The sequence below is a fragment of the Nymphalis io genome, chromosome 5, assembly GCF_905147045.1.
Source record: "Nymphalis io chromosome 5, ilAglIoxx1.1, whole genome shotgun sequence".
In the NCBI taxonomy this organism is placed as follows: domain Eukaryota; kingdom Metazoa; phylum Arthropoda; class Insecta; order Lepidoptera; family Nymphalidae; genus Nymphalis; species Nymphalis io.
The window spans coordinates 167,194-186,036 of NC_065892.1; the positions used below are offsets into that span (position 1 = coordinate 167,194).

The 18,843-nt window shown below is 33.8% G+C and overlaps 2 protein-coding genes and 1 long non-coding RNA gene across 9 annotated transcripts in view; 1 reads left to right on the forward strand and 2 right to left on the reverse strand.

The window, feature by feature from the left end:
• LOC126768778 (PDZ and LIM domain protein Zasp) overlaps positions 1 to 8,119 on the forward strand; it is a 39,019-nt gene extending 30,900 nt beyond the window's left edge. For 3 of the 6 annotated variants that reach the window (XM_050487078.1, XM_050487076.1, XM_050487077.1), the window contains exons 12-16: positions 295 to 2,917; positions 4,530 to 4,716; positions 4,792 to 4,912; positions 5,309 to 5,424; positions 6,413 to 8,119. In XM_050487078.1, coding sequence (XP_050343035.1) covers positions 295 to 2,917; positions 4,530 to 4,716; positions 4,792 to 4,912; positions 5,309 to 5,424; positions 6,413 to 6,490 — 3,125 coding nt within the window. In that variant the 3' untranslated portion in view covers positions 6,491 to 8,119. Of the gene's footprint in view, positions 1 to 294; positions 2,918 to 3,129; positions 4,331 to 4,529; positions 4,717 to 4,791; positions 4,913 to 5,308; positions 5,425 to 6,412 lie in introns of all 6 variants that reach the window. The other 3 variants (XM_050487081.1, XM_050487082.1, XM_050487080.1) reach the window with 2 other exon arrangements.
• A 1,267-nt stretch (positions 8,120 to 9,386) lies between these two features.
• Positions 9,387 to 10,011, reverse strand: LOC126768802 (uncharacterized). Its single transcript, XR_007669270.1, has 2 exons — positions 9,787 to 10,011; positions 9,387 to 9,504 (listed from the first exon to the last, which is right to left on the reverse strand). It is a non-coding gene; the product is annotated as an uncharacterized LOC126768802 (long non-coding RNA).
• Positions 10,012 to 11,723: 1,712 nt separating this feature from the next.
• On the reverse strand, positions 11,724 to 17,888 carry LOC126768784 (nucleolar protein dao-5). Of its 2 annotated transcripts, none has more exons than XM_050487096.1 (7): positions 17,711 to 17,888; positions 16,425 to 16,519; positions 16,197 to 16,320; positions 14,731 to 16,020; positions 13,556 to 13,639; positions 12,706 to 13,141; positions 11,724 to 12,554 (listed from the first exon to the last, which is right to left on the reverse strand). In XM_050487096.1, the coding sequence occupies exons 1-6, from the start codon at positions 17,816 to 17,818 to the stop codon at positions 12,710 to 12,712; spliced, it is 2,133 nt and encodes a 710-aa protein (XP_050343053.1). In that variant the 5' UTR covers positions 17,819 to 17,888; the 3' UTR covers positions 11,724 to 12,554; positions 12,706 to 12,709. The 2 variants fall into 2 exon arrangements, with proteins under 2 accessions (XP_050343053.1, XP_050343054.1); XM_050487097.1 differs by lacking the exon at positions 12,706 to 13,141 and adding an exon at positions 13,308 to 13,430.
• Between the last annotated feature and the right edge of the window lie 955 nt (positions 17,889 to 18,843).

The window sequence follows — 18,843 nt, forward strand, 5'->3', positions numbered from 1 at the left end:
ATGTCTGTAAATACCAATAACATGACTGCGCTAATCGAGCCGCCAATGTCAGCATTAAATTTGCTTTTGTCTTGGCATTTTATATCTATAAAATTGGATATCTAGCATTTATTACGAACAATAATGTAACGATTCTTAGAATAATCATATTTCTGCTTTATTAAAATTTTCGCGTATATTATGAAAGCTTTTTGAAACGATAGTTTTTGAAATGACTAATACGTATTTTCATCTATTTTTTCCTCCCATAATATACAACCTTCGCTAATCATGTAACAATCGATATCCTTAAAGCTAAAAACGTAAAAAGCATTGTGTGGCCCCCGCCAAATCACCCAGAAGACGAAATTGAGAAAGAAATAAACCCTAATTTTATTCATAACACACCTTACAGCGATTCATCTGCCTCAGCTAGAGAATCATTAGTGATGACGACAAATAGCAATATAAACTTCTCAAACCAAATTAAGTCAGTTGAGGAAAGTGTATCCTCAGCCAAACCAACTCCAGGACTTTCTTCAGATACTGCGTTTGGATCGGCTTTGATGTCCACTTCGCAAGCCACTTCTAAATCAGAATTTTCAGTACAAAGCCAAAAATCGCAAATGATACAAGAGATTGCGAGTTGTAGTGTTCAATCGTTTTCCGAAAAACAAATATCTGAAAATCAAAATTTTGCAATATACCAAATGCATACAGCCTCTGACCAAATTGACAGTAACAAGCAAATTACGAAGAAGGATATCGAAAAATTAATTGACTCCCAAGAAAATCAATTCCTTCCTGTACAAAGTGAATTTAATATATCGAATGCACAAAAAAAATCACAGGAGTTCGCGATGAAACAGGAACAAATTAATAAGGGTTTCGAAATAAAAGCATTAAATGTTAAACAAGACGATAAGACCGTAGACGCAAACACACAGCAACAGAAGTCCGTTTTCAATAATTATAATCACCCACCAGTTTTTATGTCAACTGAAACAGAAAACAAACTAAGCGAATTATCAGGCAAAACCTGCCAAAATATGTCTCAGAATCAAAACGCTTCTTATTCAAAAAATAATAATCCGTCTACACATAAAGAAAATCCTTCTGCGTCTCAAACTTATAATCCGCCTAAACAAAAAATTCAATGTAAAACATCTTCCAAAGAAAACCCTAGTAGAATAGCAGGTACTTCAAAAGTAACAAATAAGCCGACGATTGAAAGGGGCTCTTTGATAGAAGCACTTACAATAGCTCCGGACAGACCATATAGCCCCTTATCTTTTCATATACCAAATTACGCCTCAACATCTTTTGATCCAAATCAAACGCAAAGTTCTGAACTTTTACAACCCATGTCAACCCAAAATACTAATTACTCGGCTTATAGTCTCTCTGATCCAAATCAATTTGGCCCTTCAAATGTGCAACCAAATATGTTACAAACTTCTTCCGAGGCATCTGCTTTTAAACCAGTAAGCAAACAAACGTTTCCACCACAACAACCTCAAGAGTTTTGTGGAGTTTCTAATTATCCTCCTCAAAATAAAGACTTTGGTATGCAACATCAATCTAATTCAAATTTGTCAGAAAACGTTTGTACTAGTATTTCCAGCGCACAACAAGGCTTTTCGCCAATTACAACTGCCCAAGGCTACAGTTCACAGCCGAGTACACATAATACAATGCTTTCTTCACCTGTAATGCCAAAATCCGGTTTACATAGACCGGATAGTATTCCTCCTTATCAACAAAATCTAGAAAGTTCATATCCTCAGACAATATCAGACTCAAACAAAGCTCTACCAACAAATCCTGTTATTGGACAACGGGAGATGCCTTCGCTGCAGAAACATGAAGTACCTCAGATTAAAACACCAGTGCCGCAAACTCAAAACAAGTTAAAAAACGAAACCTGTATGTCATTCCAGCCAGTTTTTGATGAGGCACAAAATATGTCAAGATATTCACCGACCAATAGTCGTCCAACTACACCTAGTATGATAAATAAACCTGCGCCAATAATACCCCATTATCAAATGAATTTAGTTACTGTAGAGCATGTTGCTCCTGAAGGTCGAATGTATAAGCCTGGTGCTGAAGAAATTAGCCGTTCGTCGACGCCTAAATTGAGAGGTCGTTCGCCAGCACCTACACTTCCAACAGGTTCTAATTCCTTAAAAGCACAAGCTCCTCGAATTAAAGACTCAACACCAAAATATAACGCTAAGCAAAGCCAGCCTCTTACACCACAAACTGCATCATTTAAAAAAGAGTATGATACAAGTTTTCAAGATAATAATGTAAACAAATGGCTCCAAGATCAACCGGCGCTCGTAAAGGAAGAGCAACAATCTAATTTAGAACACCATACTGAATTATATAATAGTGGTAATTCAAATATTAAAGAAGATTCAATGCTAAACCAAAGTTATGGTCAGAGGCAAATGGAATCTCAAAATAAATATGAATACGGTAATACTACTGTAGAATCTACGAAAAAAACTTTTGAACAATTTGAAAGCGCACAGTCCGCTAAAACAATTGAAATAAAGCAAGGCGCAGTACAACCTTTTAATACATACCAACAAACTAAACCTATAATTCAACCGTCCAATTATAACTTACAACAGGTCTTTCCTTCAACCATATCATCCCAACAAAATTTATCTTTTAATACTACTAACGAAAATGTTGCCACCACTAGTAATCAAACTGAAGTTTATCAACCGACTCCTTTTATATCTGGTGCTAACCAAGGTCCAGTGTGTGATCCTACCCCGTCGACAGGTTCCAGTGTAGGAGCTGCCGCTCGTGGCAAAGCTTTTGGTGTATCATCAGCACCAAAAAGGGGACGAGGAGTTTTAAACAAAGCTGCTCTACCTGGGTCTCGAGTGCCTCTTTGTGGCTCATGCAATGGAAACATTAGGTGACTTGTGTTAAAAGAAATAGGAGTGTGACAATCGTCTTGAGTGGTGCATGACTAAATAACACTAGATAGATTTTACAAAAGAGTTTGTTTCTTAAAATAAGATGTGTTTTTTTTATAATTTACAATATATGCTTAAATTATATTAACAACCTTCTTACCAAAGCTTTGTTTTAGTGTTTGTTTATTTTGATGTTTTATGTTTCTAACAGTTAACGAAACACAGTCTGTGAGCAGTCAACATAAGACGGAATTCAAAAGTCCGGCCGAAGAACGATTGATAAGGAAAATGGCAAAAATGGCACTAAATGGATACGAAATAGGGATTCAAAGAAAAATAAAACCGGCTGATCATATTCAATCAATGGCTGACAAAATCCAAGATACTGTAGTAACAAAGCATCCTCTCAACACTGACAATTTACCTTCCGGTGAAAGTAGTCGTGAAAATACTCTAAAGCGTCCTGTAAACAAAAGTTTCGACAGAAGTTTCAAGTCAGATAACAACATACAGAACACACCCAGTGCAAATATTTTTTGCCTTACAAATTCTTTAAACACTAATCCTGGAAACACTCATATGCCCGTTCCTCCGCCTCTTCCCACTACTCCTGTTCCAACATTTCACAGTCAAAACTCACCCATTGCAAATATATTAAATAATATAGCGACAAAAAATTCCGACTCGAGTCCCAAAGTTAATAATGTAATCCAGGACTTGCCAATATCTAACAATGATAAGTCTCAGAACGGTGGATATTCCAGCAGCGATGACTCTCATAAAGATAAATATGAACAAAATTATAATAACAACTTCAAAAATAAGACAAACTGTAAAGATAAACCCATTTCTGACTTAAAACCTGAAATAACCTTTTCAAACACGTTAAGTAAGAAAAAGTTATTTGAAAGATCTGATGCTTTTAACGATTCTTCTTATATAGACCCTGTTTGTAAAATTTCGGATAAAAGCAACAACAGCATTTTTGACAAAGATTATTCGAATAAAAACAAAGATTTTGAAAACAATGAGTCCCCTGACGATAGTTATAAAAACTCAATGAACCAAAATGAGAATACGAAAAAAATATCAAATAATTTGCACGATAACACTTTATACACTTATAAATCTGTGAAATCAAATGGTGCCAATATAAGTAATGGTAATAACATTCATAACAAAACTGAAAATATGGCCGAACAAACGAAAACTTGCAAAACTACAGAAGATTTTGAAAATAAAGATAACTCTGAAGAAGTTATCGTAAGACGTAGAGAAAAGAAAAATATCAGGAATGATGACGGTAGGAGAGACTCTCATATCGTTGCCCGACCATTGAGCACAATGACGTCCGTGGATGTCGCCGAGGGACAGTACCCTATATGTCACAAATGTGACAAAGCGATAACAAGGTAACGAAACACAATATAACCAAACTCAATGAAAACGAAATTCAAAGTAAGAAATGTTTTGCATGCTCTTAAGGCACGTTTGTTGTTTTTATTAATATAATAAATAATAACCAGTTCCGATTTTTCTAACATAACAATATATTTTTGTATTAATAGTTTATTTAAATTATATATATTAATTATATACTTTTTAACATAGGGGTCCATTCATTACCGCCCTGGGTCGCATCTGGTGCCCTGAACACTTCATCTGTGTGAACGCGACCTGCCGACGCCAATTACAAGATATTGGCTTTGTGGAAGAAAATGGCCAACTTTATTGCGAATATTGTTTCGAACAATATATCGCTCCGGCTTGCGACAAATGCCATGCCAAAATTAAGGGAGTAAGTATTCGCATACTTCTTTACCTTTGTAGCTATAACAACGAGAACTACACATATTACATGTCTACATTCCAGGATTGCTTAAACGCGATTGGCAAACACTTCCACCCAGAATGCTTCAGCTGCGTCTATTGTCAAAAACTCTTTGGAAACAATCCATTCTTCTTAGAAGATGGATTACCATACTGTGAAGCAGGTATGCTTTTTATTTTATTTTTACAGCCAAGATGGCCTTGGAAAAACATTCGGCCACGTGCCACTGAGTTGCGTGCTTATTATTCGTCTCGGACTCGACAGTAAAGAAATCATCGTGAGGAATCATGCTTGTGTCGGACGAAATGCATGCATACCCGACATCTCGGAAGAGTGAGGAGGTGGGATAATTTTGTGGGAGAAGAGCTTTGCCCAAAAGTAGGACCTTGCGGATACGCTGTTAGTGTAAAAAATGCAGTCCAACTGTTTGTCATTTAAAATAAAAGTTATTTAAGAAATAGTGAGAAAATTCTTTTCGAATTTCATGTAACTATGCCTTACCAGATTGTTTTGAAAATGTTTGTAATGTAATAGTCGGTACGTACCCAAACGCTTTCAGACTGGAACGAGCTCTTTACGACGAAATGTTTCGCCTGCGGGTTCCCCGTGGAGGCGGGCGACAGGTGGGTGGAGGCGCTCAACAATAACTACCACAGTCAGTGCTTCAACTGCACGGTGCGTATGATGCGAGTTCTAATGGAGACATGTTTGCAATCAATACTTTATACAGACTTTGGATAATACAACAGAATTTAAAATGTATTACTTGAAAGTAAACGAACAACGACGATACATATCTGTCGATTGAGTTACAAAACATAAAATAGTCAAAGCTTGAAAGCCGTCCGTGACATTATTGAGACATCTATATATAATAATAATTTCAAACACCGGTCATTTCAAAACTTGCATACTCGCTTGCTAGTCCTTCGTTACCGAACGAGTTAACGTTTTCGAAATGTTATGATAACAATTTTTAAATTGAAACCATACTGTATTTTTATTTGGACATTTCTCTCCGCAAACACGACATTGAATATTTACATAAAGGACAAACTTCATTTTTATAATTTAAAACCAGTCATTATAGGCGCACACTCGCTCGTCATACGCTGCTATATACGTGTGTTATACCCAGATTAACAAACGTGTGTGTTCCACCATTGTGTACATATAATAACTTTTTGTATAATTTTCATTTGTAAGTTATATATCAACCTCCCAGACGCGTCGGGAAGGTTCTGTTTTAGTAGATTTGTATTCAAGTGATATGAGTAGATCTGCTTGTGTTTCCGCAAGTGTGTTGTAATATTTCATCACCGTAGAATTGTTTTGGCTATTTTATGTATTCATTATAAATATATTTATATTATTACATATAAAAAAACTATATTTTTATATATTTATTTTTGTTGGTCACTTGAGCTTGTTCTATATCCTCATCAATATAAATTAAATAAATTATATCCTATGAATAGCATTTTCAAATTGAAATGTTAAAATGCCTAACAATATATTATATAGTTTAATGTTATAATATAAATATAACATCCATATTTTGTATAATATAGGTCTTGATTTTATTATGTGTGAATATTTGTTTTATTTATATTAAATGTAACTTGCACTTTTACTATCCTACTGAATGCTAATCTTGTTTTAGGTGTGCAAAAAGAATCTCGAAGGACAGAGTTTCTTCGCCAAGGGAGGAAGGCCTTTCTGCAAGATGCACGCCCGCTAGACACCCTCAGACACTTATCTACAATTCTGACACTGTTTACTCCACGATCACTTTTCGTCCCGTTTCAATATCTCCATCTATAAACACTACAACTGATTCGCCATCTCCGCAACGAACGAGAAAGTTAGAAACGCCCCTCCACTTCGATGGAGGACTGTTTTCTGACATAAGAAGCGCAGACGGCAAGCTGTTAAGTAAAGTGACCGTCGATCGCGTCCACAGCTCGACTCGCCACGACATCACCGACTCGCCGCTCGTGTTTGAGAGCTCAGACTGGCGCGGGAACAAGGACTACGTGGACGACATCGTCAAAACAGAGACGATAACGAACGAAGATGTAATCAAGGTGAAATTCACGCCAATGCTTCAAGAATTGGATTCACTCCCACAGTGGTCCTCGACGCAAATGTCTAAATCCAACTGCCCGGTCAAATATTTAAGCGACGACTATGAGGACTTGAATAGTTACAAAATTGTTAACTCATTGTGTAAAGAAAACCTTCTAAAGGTGAATTCTTTAGAAGATGCAAATGCGAGTGACGACGATGCAGCGAGGAGGTCGGTGATGAGAGGACACAGTCCTTTGGCGAATTTAATCGTATCTGAGCAACTGACTAAAATAGATAGTTACTTGCAGGAGAGCTTAGACATTTGTTCAAAAACAACACTAGATCATGATAAATCAATGCATTTCAAGTCTGAAGAAGTTCAACCAGTAACTAAAGATATTCTAGATAAAGATGACTACATTAGCCACGTTGAAATTAGCGATAAGGCTTCGGTTGATAATCATCAGAAAAACGATATTGATTTATTAAATAATTCGGTTGGACACTCTGATCAGAATCGGTTGATCGGAGTCGGATCTGAAACGGAATTAAACAGTGTCAAAATAAAACGTTCGGGAGTATTAAACACTATATACAATATGCCAATGCATTATCATGCAGCAATGCTGTGTTTCTTTTTAATTGTATATAACTTATGTTATCAATATATTAAGCAAAATTACCATGGAAAGAATCAATACGTGAAGTAGACAAAATAAGGAAAATTATTGTTCTAATCATAAAATTGTATTATATAAACTAGTCAACACATTTGTTTCAACTGCTCAGTGGAACAAGTTTTATTTCCGTTATCAAAAATAAAATGTAAATAATAACACGTTACAAAGCCTCTTTTGTTTGAACTTAGCTTTTAAATTTTAACAATTTGGTGCTTTTCAGATCGATAAAATGCTCGCGGATACTTCACTTCTCTAAATATAATATTTACGGCTTTGTACACAGCTTCCGGAATGTTTTAGTAAACTGTCACTAACATTAACAATAGTCATTTTAATCAAATCAATTTAACCACTACTTAAAATTATATAGGTACCGACAATTATATGCTGTTTGATGAACAGCCGCATACGTAAAATAAAACAATATGATGAAAATATAAAGTATCTTAAGATATTATATAATATATTTATCTTTTCTGTTCCTCGTACAGAATCCACTAATGGAATCATTAAAATGTTTCAAACGACTTTATTCTACTAGTTTATTTATTTAGATATTAATATTTGACATTTGTAATCGTTAAAAGTAATTATGTGAGCTTAAATAAAGTATTTTATCTAATGATGCTGTTTTATTAAAACATAATTTTATAGGAAATACATAAATAGTATTTGAAACTATTGCAAATAATTGGTAACTTTAGGAGAGAGACAAACGCGTGAGTGCGAGTTTATTACTACTCTCTCTACGCCGCAGATATTTGACATTTATTGGAGAGAAAAGGGAGAATAATTTAATGGGGTACTTCTGAAAAGTGTTGTTGCACAGACTTTCGTTTAGACGTTTGAAGAGAACCTGTAAGATTTTTTTCGAGGCAAATTTTTACCGAAAATTGATTTTATAAAATGTTCGTTTGGGTCAAATTTTTCTGAATTAAAATCACTTCCTCTTATCCTACAGAGTTGAAATTTTACATGTTGTCTCAGTTTCAATCGTGAATTAATTCTACACCCAAATTTGGCAGCAGGAGAAGAGGTAATTTACGATACACTAAATTTTGAATATACCTAATGATTATAAAATGTCTTATTACGTACTAATCATTTCTTGTACATTTTCAAAGTTTCCATATCCGTGTGCAATAGACAACAATATTTGTTCTAAAATTTTCTGTTTCATAACAGGCAATCAGAAAACCTTTTTAGAGTTATTTAAAAAGGCTATAACAAAATATTCAGCTCTATTTCAGTCACTTGATTAAAAGATTAACTTTGACACTAGATTTATCAAATTTTGATAATTTAATATGCTAAGTATGATAACTAATTAATGGCAATTTAAAATTTTATCTCATTTGCAAAAAAAGCCAAGAAAAATGAATTAAGGACAGTTCAAATCCTTCTCTTTTCAAAAAACATAACCCAATATATTACACTCAAAATTGTATTTTTATTTCTAGTCATTATTTACTATTATATAATCTGTAAGTCAGTATGAGTTCTTGTTCCTAAATATATTTGTATTTTTGAAAATACATAGCATTTACTCAAGATAAAATCCAGAAATAGACTGGCCACTAATGTATGTGATAATCAGATCTACCATCCTTGTAATTAAATTAGTATTTATCATATAAGACAACAGTACACATGATGCAAAAAATAATTATTGTAATTCGCTTAAAAAGAAACCGTGAATATTGATCGCAAGCAAATTTTACATTATGAATATTTATATTATTTTAATATTATTATAATGTTGCATATAATTATAATAGTAATTATATGCAAGATATAAACAAAGGCCTGAAATAACTAAAGATTACGACAGTCGGGAACATGTGAATATTAATATAATTTTCAGCCATTTCTGGATTTGAAAAACAATACATTTTTAACTAATTTATTTTAATTTCTTACAACTACTATATACATACAACATTATATTTAATCAAATGGGGTATTCTCATTCTTAGGGTCCTCACCAATAAGAAATTTTGTAAATCTGAAACAAATATATCTTAAAAAATAAAGATTATATCAAATTAAATTAAAATGAAAGATTGTCAAACTTAGGGGGGAAAATATAGCCGTATACTTAATTTATTTGTTTATAAGTATTATATGAAATTGACACTACATAAATGTACCATCTTTAAAAAACTATTAAAAATTAAAAATGCTTATAAAAATACCTTAGTTTGATTAATGTTGGTTTGTAGTGGTAATTTTTTCTCTACTGAAAATTATAATTAAAATAATATTTAAGACAGTGTTCCTTTCTTACCTTTTCCATTCTATTGCCATTCCAATAAACGAGAAAGTAAGAAATCCATGCCAAAGGGTTGTGAATAGGGACGGCGGTTGTCGTTTATGACCAAAGTTTTTAAATCCTCTATTACTAACAATTGTGCAATATTTTATTTTATTCAGCATCATGTATTTGTTTCAGTCATTCAATATCAAATAATAATATATGTTTTTTTACAAAAATAAAAACTAACAGTGTCAAGCAGTGTCAAGCAATCAGTCAAGCGAATGTCGGTTGACATTCGCTTGACATCATACCGTAGTGACAGTTACGGATACCAGGTGGTTGTCACGAAAATAGTGTTGTCACTTCTAATGTACAGTGTTTATGAAAAAAATACAGCGAAATTTGAAGTAAAAATATAGTGTTTTGAAAACAATTATTTTCTCATTATTTAGGTTGATTTTAGTCGCTATCACCGTCATCTAGGACTATATCTATTATCAATAGCCTACTCTTTCATATATATCTCGGAAGTAACTTTTTAACCTATAAATAAGATTAAAGTTAACTGGCACTCTGGCGTTGGATAGCTTGTTTGTTGTTGATGTTTCCTTTAATTGTATTTGTTACTAGGCGGATGCATTTTTAGTTTATATATCATTATTTTGGCTGAACATCCTCTTACACTGCGTTCGAGTTCGGTGTTCCGTCTGTCTTATGACTAAGCAGCAGAACGTTTAGCAATTCGCGTTCTTTTTATAGCAAAATCTGGCTGATGTTAACTTTTAGCGTTTAAAAATTAATAGAAATAATGTCAATTGTTGTTCAAAAATACAATGCTCTACATACACTGTATTTCTGTTACAGTGTACAGATAGATCGGGGGGAATGAAGTAGATCTACTGTAATTACAATGCATCTGTTAACACACTCCGATAGTCATTATGTATAAATAATTCTATAACAATAAGAAAAAACTAAAAATCTGTTATTTCTGTCAAATGAAAACAAGGTAGTGATTTAGCTAATTATAGACTTATCTGTCGCAATTAGAATTGCTGACTTTAAGTCTCATACAATAAGAGACAGAAATAATTTGTGTCCAAAAAAAATTGTAACTTGTATTTCGTTCTCTTTCTTGTGTAAATGTGAAAGGAATCGTCATTTGTCTATTCGTTTCTCTGTCGATCTTGATTACATTAATTTTTTTAATTTTAGAACTATGGACAATATTACCGATTTCCATTTATAAGACATAACTAGATAATAAGCGTTGATATTTTCCCCAAGTATAAATCTTATTAACTGTCAAGGACATTGTGTTGCCAGAGCATCCATAGGGTCCGTTCACACAGACCGGCTCGGAGAGCATCGGCCTGCTTTTTTCTTTTCACACAGACCGGGTCGTATACGCTTGGAATTGGCCGGAGCGGAGCCGCCAACTATTTCACATCGACCGGCTGGAAGAGATCTGAAAGCGGGTGCGAGCGAGAAAGAGCACGCAAGCGGAGCCGGTCGGCTCCTTTTATTACTTCACACGAAGCGCGTTCAGGCATTTTTAATGACAAAAAAGGTGCAAATGCAAAAATAAACTTTACTACAATCACTCAAAACACTGTTTCCAACGTGATAAAAATCTGCTCTCCTCTCCGAGCCGGTCTGTGTGAACGGACCCTTATCGCACTATATTCTGTAGACTTGTTTTTTTAAATTCAATTGAAAATAAAGAAATGCTATGGAGATATACACATAAAATTGAATAGTATTCTAGGAGTATTATATCTGCATGTTATTTCTTCTCAGACGCACAGTACCAAAGCGTAGACGACGTGAGACACCGTTTTTTAATTCACAATAAAATACTTAACGTACTATGGTGTACCATTAATTATATATACTAATAGCGTGTTAGGACGCTATCACACTTTATTTAAAAAGGCTTATGGATTTTTTTATAACAAAACAATAAGTTAGACAAATCAATTTATTTAAAACACATTGTCGTATTTTAAAGGCGGTCTTACATCAACTAAAATATCATTCGCTTATATAAAATAAACAAATACCTACATTTTTACTTAATTATAGTAACATTAAGCTTATGTACAAAATAACGTAGTTTATTTTTGCAATAACTGCATTTTATTTTAACTTATTTACACTTTGCTTGTAAATGTCAACATCGCCTTGTAAAACCATACGTATTTTTATTTTAATAATATTATTAGAATGCTGAAATTATTAAGAATGTTATAATTGTACACAACACCGCATAGCGCTACATTGAAATTTGTAAGGCATCTCACCTGAACAATAGAAAGAAAGATTAACACTAAGTCTATGATACTGTCAGTTATAATTGAAAAATGAGGCGAAATAAATTTAACACTTAAATAGACAGAAAGATTAAGAACTACAATTAAAAATCAGTAAGTCAAAATATTCCCTACTAATTAATGACTTACAAACATTAAACACTAGCTATGAAATTCTTACTGGATAAACATGACCGTCATAATGCAAGTGGCGAATTTACTAACGTTATTTCATATTTGATCACAAAGGATAAGTATTTTATGTTCGCTTTCTTGTTGGGTCATATGGAATATTTTTTAAATGACAGATAAAAAACTAGTCAGTAAACATCAATCGTCAAACTTGATGGAATGGACGCTCGTGTCGATGGCACCACCACGGTATGCGCCTCGCTTTTTCTTAGTTTTCTCATGTTTGAAAGATTTGCCGCGCGTGCGTTTCAAATCTTCATTGGCTCGCTCACCCCACGATCCTCGAGCTCCACTCTGTTTAAAAAAAATAGCAGCGCGTTCAGTACAAAATGTAATTCATGTACCAAAAAAATATAAAAACTTTTCTCATAAAACAATATTTCACTTTATTCTACTTATAAGGAAAGGCTATACATGCATTAAAATGAGTATTACTGTTTCTCACCTATTTATTCAAATACTATTTTTTTATTTTGGGAGTTATTATCTCCTCCCTCAAAACTTTTTCTATCATTAAAGCCCCCCCCCTTTTGGAATCCTCCCCTGTCACCGCCCCACGAGTGGCGGTCTCCTCGTCCACCTCTATTGCCCCTGCCACCCCTATCGCCACCACGACCACCTCTGTCAAATCCGCCACGCCCTCCTCTGTCAAATCCACCCCGACCACCTCTGTCGAATCCTCCCCTTCCCCCTCTACCACCTCGCCCTCCTCTATCATTGAAACCACCACGACCCCTAAATCCTCCCCGCCCGCCCCGATCATTAAAGCCACCGCGACCGCGGAATCCTCCTCGATTGAAACCTCCGCGCCCGCGATCTTGCCAACCACCGGATTGATTGTTTTCATCATCGCCATCTTCATTTTCTCCATTTTCACCCTCCTGGTAGATATAAAAATTTTAAAACACCAAGACAACCCTACGTAATTACCAAACGACGTAAAAGTAAATGCCCGAAATATTAAGCCATTGAGTATTACTTGATTGGTGTCGGACAATGGTTTTTTACATAGAGTTGCCTTGGCTTTTTAACTTTCAGGGCATTTACCTTAGCTTCGAATGAATTGTCTTTAAGTCTAGGATCCACTTCAATATTTTCTGACAAGACTCTCCTGAAGGGTTTATTTGTTGAACTATTTTTGTCACTGGGTGTGGAAGACACATTTGTTCCCTAAAATAAATGTAATTTAACAAACATGTTAATTAACTAACAAAGTTGCTATGCTCAATGTATCAATTTATCGCAAAAATATAATGTTAAAATAAATAACTGGACGTTCATCAAATTAGTTATACCTTTACAAAATTGCTGTATGGCTTTTTAGCTGGAGTCGGGTCCTCACTTCCAGAGAATTTTCTTTTCTTACCAGTTTCATTTTGCTACAAATTAAATATTTTATTATTAACAATGGAGTGAGAATTTTGTTACCTACAAAGAAAATCCTCATCAATATCCAAATTTCAAAAAACCATTTCTTTAACTAATTATTGATTACAAATTTTTATTTGGTTACATTTAATTAAAAAGTCTATTCTTGTTTCTGTCTACTTAAAATATTAAGTATATTAATATCAAAGCAAGCACCAGTTTATACTTGTTGATGTTGGGTAGAAATCTGTGTGCAAAGTATATAATTCTACCACATGTATAATCGTAATTAAGCAGCATAGTGGTAAAAGTGTAAGCCATCAGTGGGAATTTTATAATTTTTTATATATACATATAAAAAATAAATAAATTAAAAGGCGGGATGGCCCTATGGTAAGAAAGCGTGAATCTTAACCGATGATCGTGGGTTCAAATCCGGGCAAGCACCACTGAATTTTCATGTGCTTAATTTGTGATTATAATTCATCTCGTGCTTTACGGTGAAGGAAAACATCGTGAGGAAACCTGCATGTGTCTAATTTCACTGAAGTTCTGCCACATGTGAATTCTACCAACCCGCATTGGAGCAGCGTGGTGGAATAAGCTCCAAACCTTCTCCTCAAAAAGAGGAGAGGAGGCCTTTAGCCCAGCAGTGGGACATTCACAGGCTGTTACGGTACGGTATTAAAAAAATAGCTACTGAGTACAAATTGTGAATGCTTGAATGTGGACAAGAATGCTTGCCTTTTTTATAAATGTAATTTTATTTAAACATGACACCTGAATAGATTTATTTTTATAGTGATAAAATGGACACTGCTACTTATTACCCATATTTTGTTATGAATTAACTGATTTTAAAAGCAATAAAATTGTCCATTGAATAAATTGGTGGTCTATACTTTTTACCATTACAAGTCAGAATATTATATTTTTATGAGATTGTTGCATTTGTAGCATAAGCAGTTTATCCTATAATTTTTATATCTGGCAATTTGTTATTTTATGACACTACAGAATATGTTAAAATTAAAATACCCTGCCAAAAATCTACAATATGCAAGTACGTATAGAATGCATTAAAGATAGAAAATGTGATTACCTGTTTTGATTCCTTTTTCTGTACTTTAGCTGGAGGTTCGTCATCGCTATCATCACTTTCATCATTGGGCTCAGCTTTTTTAGGTTTTTGTTTAGGTTCATCATCACTGCTATCTTCACTATCTTCAGATGAGGATTTCTTTGTATTTTTAGTATTGTTGGCTACAGGTTTTGTGGGCTTTACAGTTTTTTTAGGTTTTTCGTCTTCACTGCTATCGTCACTATCTTCTGAAGAAGACTTTTTCTTAATAGCAACTTTAGTTGCTGGTTGAGATTTGGGTGTTGTTTTTGTTGGTTTTGGCGGTTCTTCGTCACTGTCATCATCTGAAGATGATTCTTTTTTTGATGTAGGGACTGCTTTTACAACTGGTTTTGCAGCTTTAGATGGTGCCGTTTTTTTGGCGCTATTGCTATCATCACTGTCATCTGATGATGACGATTCAGGTTTCTTGTTAATATTATTCAAAGGCTTAGCAGCAGGTGTTGGAGGTTTATGGATACCAATTGACTTAGACTTGTTATCATCACTACTCTCTTCATCAGATGATGATTCCTGCTTTTTAACTATTGGAACCTTAACAGCAACCTTTGCAGGTGTACCTGCAGCTTTTGTAGCTGATTTTTGAACAGGTTTTGGCTTTTCATCTTCTGAATCATCACTGTCATCTGAAGATTCAGCTTTGGCTTTGGGCTTAGATTTAGCAGGTGTAACTGACTGTTTTGCAACTGGCTTTGTAGTTTTCTTTGGTTCCTCGTCACTGCTATCATCACTATCAGTAGACAAGTCTTGTCTTTTGGATTGTTGTGCTGGTTTAGTTACTGGAGGTTTAGTTTGGTTGACTTTGACTGGAGTAGGTTTAGTAGAATTTGCCTTAGTTTTTTCATCATCACTACTATCGCTGTCATCAGAAGATGATTCTTGCTTCTTACCTGGGGTAGCTTTAGAAGGAGGCTTGGCTGCCACTGCAGGTTTTTGAACTGGCTTTTTAGTTTTTTCGTCATCACTACTATCATCACTGTCACTGGTTTCTGGTTTTTTAGCAACAGGTTTTTGAGGTGTAGCTTTTGTTACAGGAGTCTGTTTTGTAACTGTCTTCGGTGCTTTAGACTTTTCATCTTCACTGCTGTCTGAACTATCTGAAGATTCCTTTTTCTTGTTAGTTTTGGCAGCATTAATAACTTGAGGCTTAACAGGCTGCTTTTTCGGTTTCGAAGTAGCATTGTCTTCACTACTCTCACTATCTGATGATTCTTTTTTTTTAACTTGTTTTTGATTAGCAATTGAATTTACCTGGAATACAGCTTTTATTAAATATGTTTCTATGATTTTTTATATTTGTAAGAAAGAAAAGCAGATCAGAGGTAGTGACGAATAATATTATAATATCACAGTAATTCAAATACAATTTTTCATCATTTAAAAGTAATTAACTATAATTAAATATAAAGTAAATTAAGTATAAAAACCTTTGTAGGTGGTTTTTCATCTTCAGAACTGTCTGAAGATTCCTGCTTCTTTGTTTGAACAGGACCATTTGAATTGTTTAGATTAGGCTTTTTAGGTTTCTCTTCTTCACTGGAATCATCAGAACTGACGAAAGGAAAAATAAGCTTTAAAAATTGTATTAAAATAACATTTCAGGATTCAGTAAGTATTTTGAAATGTAATATAATTTTTTCATTTCATGTACATACCTTTCTGCTTGTTTTTTTTGTGTTGGTTTATTTTGTCCCTTTTTAAAGGATATAATAATATCTGTAAGGGAAGGTAAGTTCTTAGCTCGTGGTTTCTGAAAAAGATAGAAATATTTGATACATAAATGTTATATACAGACACACCTGGTTAATTGCTGATAGTGTTTTACTGTATTATATCAGTAGACAGATCGGGGAATTGTCCAGCTGATGGTCAACACTACCCATAGACATTGGTGCCGTAAAAAAATTATATATTAACCACTCTTTACATCGCCAATGTGTCAACAACCTTCGGAACTACGATGTTATAACCCTGGTACTACAAGCTACACTGGCTCACTCACCATTCTAGCCAGAACACAACAATTGTAAAAATGTATTGGTGGTAGGATATATCATGTGGAACCAAATACAGCTAGCACAAGAAGCCCTACTTAGTGGAAATAAAATAGTTTTAGTATTAGCTATATTACAACTCTCAGTTACAACATTATTTACTGACAAGTTTTAATATAACCAACAAAGCCTCAGTTGCCAGATTAATATTGAGCCTAGATTTTTTTTTTTGTTTTAATTATTTATGATGTTGTCATCTTCACTTGTCTAAAACTGGCACTGTAATGATTATAACCCATACCAATCAATGCCACTAACCCCAGTATCTAAGATCTCCCATATGCCTGTACACTGGTAACGACTCACTTCAAACCAGTATAATTTAATAATTATTCTCAATAGTTAGCAGTACCCAGTTTTTATGTATACAATTGTATAAATAAAAACTAATTATTAAAAATGGTAAGCTGTATCAAAGTACATATCGTCAGGTGAATCATGTGGAATGTATTGATTGGAGCGCTGACGTGCTAGATTGGATGCGGTTAACTTAAGTAATATTAGGACACCCACAGGTAATGTTGTAGCTCCGAACTTCTCTGCCTGACACGGCTAACATGCCTTTACCACTGCAGGTAAAATTTTCAATATAATAGCGTGACTGTGTCTGTTCCACACGTGATTTCATTTCAGGTTAAAAACCAGCACATCCCGCCAGAAGCGAACGAACGAAATGTGAGGTATATCCAAATGTACAATTACTTCAAAAATCCTTAATAAACCGTATTATTCTTGCGAAAAATAAATATAAATATTGAATAAGACACTGGTAAATAATAGGGAAATATAAAAGAAGCGATTAACGAGCATATCAAGATTGAAAATAAAAGAACACGTGTGGTGTGGTGATCCACGACACACGTGGTTCAGAATTGCGGGGTACTTACCGCTTTAGTCTTTGTTGCAAATTTGTCAGCAAGCGATTTATCAATAGTTACAAGGAATTGATGGACTAATGATAAGGCCTCGGCCTTTATTTCAGGTAAAACACTCATTTTCAATTTTAACCGAAAAACTTTCCCGGCGCTCTACCAATGCACGCCGAACAGCCTCGAAACTCCAAAAGCCTACAGATAGAAAGAAAGATTAAAATTATGAAATTAGTATTGAAAAGTGTTGCTATATAAAATTCATATTGTACTAAAATCGAACGATTGGTATATCGATATTAACAATAATCATTATAATGTATCAAATAATTTTATTACGAATTTTTACTTTATTCAAATAAATATATATTTAGGTTTATTAAAAATTAAAATACAATAACTATTAATCAAACCATGTAACTTGCTTCATTTTCAAGATTTTTTTCTTTGATAAAAATTTATAGAGCTTGGTGGCCATAAAAATATGACTTACACAAAATTAAACAAGAATATATAGATGTTGCAGAATAATTAGAAAATGAAAGTAAATTTTCGATTCCACTGTGAAAAATCAATATAAAATAAATAAAAAACTTTAGTATGTGTATGTACATGTGTATGTATTGGAAAGTGTCCTCCCACTTTTATTAATAAGCTCTGCTTTATGTGAAGTCAAAATACTACTGTTTCAACTATTTTTGCTTTATATTCTTTAAATAAAATTAAGCGATTTATTTTATAAAACTATAAATTTGAAATTGTTTTGCTATGAAATGAGTTGAAGAAATTCACGATGAAAATATACGTTTAATATTTTAATATATGTAATTCTTCTCTATACTGTGTTTGTCACCTAACTCCTCCTAAGCAGCTGGACTGATTTGGATGAAATTTTGTGTTATATTTCAATGGGTTTGAAAAAACAATAGGATCTGGTAAGTTACAAAATGAAAAAATATTTGGATCGGCAGGACAACGTCTGCTGGGTCCGCTACTCGCTAGTATATTAATATATATTTAGCATACATAGGTTAAATATATTTAAAAAAAACCTCGGATTGTTTTTTTTTAAATGGAACACCAAATCATAAAAATTGATGTAAATAACTCACTCAATTACTCTTAAAAATCTAATCAACACATTTGAACAT

Bases quoted from the DNA above. Each gene is read 5' to 3' on its own strand.
- LOC126768784 (XM_050487096.1), bottom strand. From the start codon at position 17,818: ATGAGTGTTTTACCTGAAATAAAGGCCGAGGCCTTATCATTAGTCCAT. The intron at 16,520-17,710 runs GTAAGTACCCCG...TATCTTTTTCAG, and splicing joins TTGCAACAAAGACTAAAGCG to AAACCACGAGCTAAGAACTT. The intron at 13,142-13,555 runs GTATAACTAATT...TATATCTACCAG, and splicing joins CATACAGCAATTTTGTAAAG to GAGGGTGAAAATGGAGAAAA.